Below are 3,745 nucleotides of genomic sequence, written 5' to 3'. Positions count from 1 at the left end.
CAATCGTACATTCGTAAGTTACAATCAAGTTTAGTTTTAGCTCTTTCATAGTTGGACATTCTGTATTTTTTTTCGAGGCATGTTTAGAAATATAATCGACTATAAACCTTAAATTGATAGTTGTATTGAAGATTTCCACGGCTGTTTCTTTTCAAGTGGTTTTCTGCTCAGAATTGTATTCAAAGAAAGAAGAAGATGATGAGGCTAGTGAGGTTTGATAGACTGACTAAGTGACTATAGAGACCGGGGACATTACTAACTGGGCTTGGGCTCTTTTGCTACAGTAGAAGTGGAAGGAAATCTTTTCGTTAACTTCATTTCTTCATTTTTATGGGGGACTTCAAAATTTTGGTCTGCTGGTAGTGGTTTTGGGTGCAATGTTTAGATCGTTATTGTGTAAATCAGGGGGAACTCTGAAAAGGGCAACTTCCATCATCAATGGAGAATCTTCTTCTTCAACATTTTTAGCAGCTAAGTATTTTCTATTTACATTTCGAAATCAAAAGGATTTTGTAATTTCAAAAACTAGGGTTACTTCCATCTTTTGTTCCTTCTCTAGTTGTACTACCAGTAATAATCTTACTTGCTCTGATTCCAATTCTGCATTTGTAGTTTCTTATCTTATAAATTCATGTGGATTGTCACAAGATAAAGCTGTTACTGCTTCTAAGAAACTCAATTTCAAAACTACATCTAATCCCGATTCAGTCTTAACCTTACTCAAAGCATATGGATTCACTGAACTTCATATTTCTAAACTAATCCCTAGACACCCAGCCATCCTCTCATCAAAACCAGATAAAACCCTCAAGCCGAAATTAGATTTTTTCATATCCAAAGGGCTTTATGACCTTGACCTAGCCGACTTCATTACAAAGGAACCAAGGATCTTGAATAAGAGGTTTAGTAAAGGAATATTCCCTCCCTTCGATATCATTAAGAGCATTGTGCAGTCTGATGAAAATGTCATTAAAATTATTAATCGATGTCCTTGGATTCTCACTGCATGCCAACTTAAAAGAGTGATGGTCAATGTAGAGCGTTTGAGAAATGAAGGTGTCCCTCAAGCTAATATTTCTACGTATCTAATCCATCAGCCAAGAGCATATATGGAAAATGTCAATAGATTCAAAGAGATTGTAGAGAAGGTTAAAGAAATGGGTTTTAATCATTTACAAACCTCATTTCTTAAAGCTATAGATGGATTGATATCAATTAGCGAAGCCAATTGGAGAAAAAAGATGGATGTTTACAAGAGATGGGGTTGGTCTGAGGATCACTTTCATTCAGCATTTAGGAGATGTCCTTATTGTATGAAGTCTTCTGAGAAGAAGATAACAGCGGTAATGAATTTCCTTGTGAATGAAATGGGTTATGATTCAGCAAGTATTGCTCAATACCCAGTAGTTATTAATTGTAGCTTGACGGAGAGGATTATCCCAAGGTGTTCTGTTAGTAGGATTTTAGTCTCCAAGGGTCTGATTAAGAAGATGATTTCTATAAATGTACTTTCAAAAATGGTAGACGAGTGTTTTCTGGAGAAGTTTGTTATGACGTACGAGCAAGAAGTTCCTGAACTAATGAAGGTATTCCAAGGTCAGCTTAGTCATCAAGACCTGCTACAAAATTGAAGGATTTGATGGGATGAGTTCTGCATTCTCAAATTACAGTGTACACTGTCTTTCCCATTATTGCTTATATCCTGCTTCACTTTCACATTTTAGCTCTAATCTTGTTTATGCTTGTTTCGAAATTTCTGTTATGAATATCTGGTTGCTGCATATGTTTGAAAATACTGGAGACTACATATGTATCATGGAATAGTTGACAGGCTTATACTAGGAGATGGATATAGTGACGGAGATAAAGAACACTCATAAATTTTATCGATGAAATCAAGGAGTATTTATATGATTAAGAATTAGGGCTGCCTTCAAGAAATCTATGGTAGTTTTGTTTACTGTGTAAGTATGTAATCTCCTACCTTTTGAGCTGGATTTGATTTTTTATCTGGTTAAGGTTAACTGACGTTTGACCTGCAGAATTCTTGTTTGATTATCATAAAAAACTGAAAAGGGATTCTTGGAGAAATTTGCAAAGATTATCGAAAAACTGCCTGTTAGTAGTGCTTCCTAATTATAGTTTCAGTAACATGCATATATCATGTGAATTTGCAAATTGGTTTCCAGCTGGTTGAGTTCTCTTCCTGAATAAAATATTATACTTGAACCCAAAACCTTTAGGGTGTCAACAAATTGATTTTAACTTTAAATTAGTATGCTTTTGTAATGGCTTGAAGTTTGTTGTTGGGAAACCATGAGGAGAGTTTTAGTTTTCTGTTAACACTAACTACTGGATTAGTCACATGAATGTTTTATTTTGAACTACACTGAGTCTGTAAAAATGTACGGTCTTTCAGGTTTGTAAAAATCTTTTGCTAAAATTTGATGTCCTAGATTCTGATCCGTATTATATATGCTTTTTTTAAGTTCGAGAAGTCGAAAATCCTAGAATTGGAATTATAATGTTCAACTTTGCAGGTGGATCTGGTGAAGTTAGTGCAGCTACAGAAGAGAATATCGAGCAATATGCCAGCAGGTGCTGCCAGGCTTAAATACTGCAGTACTGCACAATGGATCCCAGAGCTGGTTTTTAGGAGGGTGCAGCTGCAAGAGATTTGTGTGTGCAGAAGTAAGCCAGTATTTTTTTTTTTTTAGTATAACCAAATGGTTGTTCGTAAGTTGGAATTTTGTAAACATGGCCCTATAGGTAAGATTCTGATGTAGTACTAGTAGCAGGAGAATATATGATGAAAATGTAGAAATGTGAATAAAAGTTGCTTTAGAGTTTAGATAGCTTCTCCCTTGTCTGACATTCTGAAGCCCAAGATATTTGCTTGGGATCACTCTTTTTGTTGTGTTTGGCCGAAGAAAAGAAATATGTGTGTGAACCAGATCCACTGAATGTATTCTTGTTTCAGAATATTTGGGTAGCACATTTGTGAATTTCAAACAAATGATAATGATGTACAGAGTGACTATCTGGACATCGTCGACTAAGGTAACTAGATCTCTCTTGACAGGGAAGAACGCTAAAATAGACACAACCACATCATTCAAGATCATGAAATGATATATTCCTGCGACAATTTTTTTTTTACTAGCATTGGAAATAGCGGTTTCTCCTGGAGCCTAAACTACAGATTCTGTACGAGCAGGTTGTTCTCGAGTGTCCAGTTGCAGTTTAATAGCGGATCTGAGTGCTTTGCCGTTGCCAAGGTTTGCACTACTAAGTGGGCTTGGGCTTAACAGACTAAGTCACAACCACCACAAATGCCTCAACAAGTAACCACCAGCACCACCAAACAGAAAAAATAAGTAAATAAAATCTAGGCTTTGTTTTGGTGGTGCGGGTTGGTGGTAGTGGCAAATAACTTCTTTTCTTTTTTTGATAAATCAAAAATTGTATTAAATAAAAGAAATATTTACAAGGTAGTATGAGAGAAAAGAGGTCACAGAAACTAGGGGTGAGCATGGACCGATTTTCACCTCATCCGTATTCAATCCAATGCACTACGGATTTTAAATTTGGCATCCGCATCCAATCCATATCCAACGAATTTCCAGCCATGGATGCACGGATGGACGGATTGGATGCGGATAATCCAATGGATTTGTTTTAGTTAATATCCACATATCTTATATATTATACAAATATAAAAATGTCATGTATAACATCCCAATCA

General features: G+C 35.8%; 1 protein-coding gene across 2 annotated transcripts; it reads left to right on the top strand.

Annotated features, from left to right (window-relative positions):
* The first annotated feature begins 354 nt into the window (after positions 1 to 354).
* Positions 355 to 2,984, top strand: LOC113321013. Of its 2 annotated transcripts, none has more exons than XR_003346418.1 (2): positions 355 to 1,964; positions 2,541 to 2,984. XR_003346418.1 is itself a non-coding variant. In XM_026568890.1 (2 exons), exon 1 carries the CDS (start codon positions 378 to 380, stop codon positions 1,629 to 1,631), a length of 1,254 nt encoding a protein of 417 aa, XP_026424675.1. In that variant the 5' UTR covers positions 355 to 377; the 3' UTR covers positions 1,632 to 1,671; positions 2,541 to 2,984. The 2 variants fall into 2 exon arrangements, 1 of the variants encoding a protein (XP_026424675.1); XM_026568890.1 differs by having other exon boundaries at positions 355 to 1,671.
* The last annotated feature ends 761 nt before the right edge of the window (positions 2,985 to 3,745 follow it).

This window comes from Papaver somniferum, chromosome 11, assembly GCF_003573695.1.
Source record: "Papaver somniferum cultivar HN1 chromosome 11, ASM357369v1, whole genome shotgun sequence".
NCBI lineage: Eukaryota > Viridiplantae > Streptophyta > Magnoliopsida > Ranunculales > Papaveraceae > Papaver > Papaver somniferum.
This window is presented reverse-complemented; position numbering and strand designations above follow the sequence as displayed.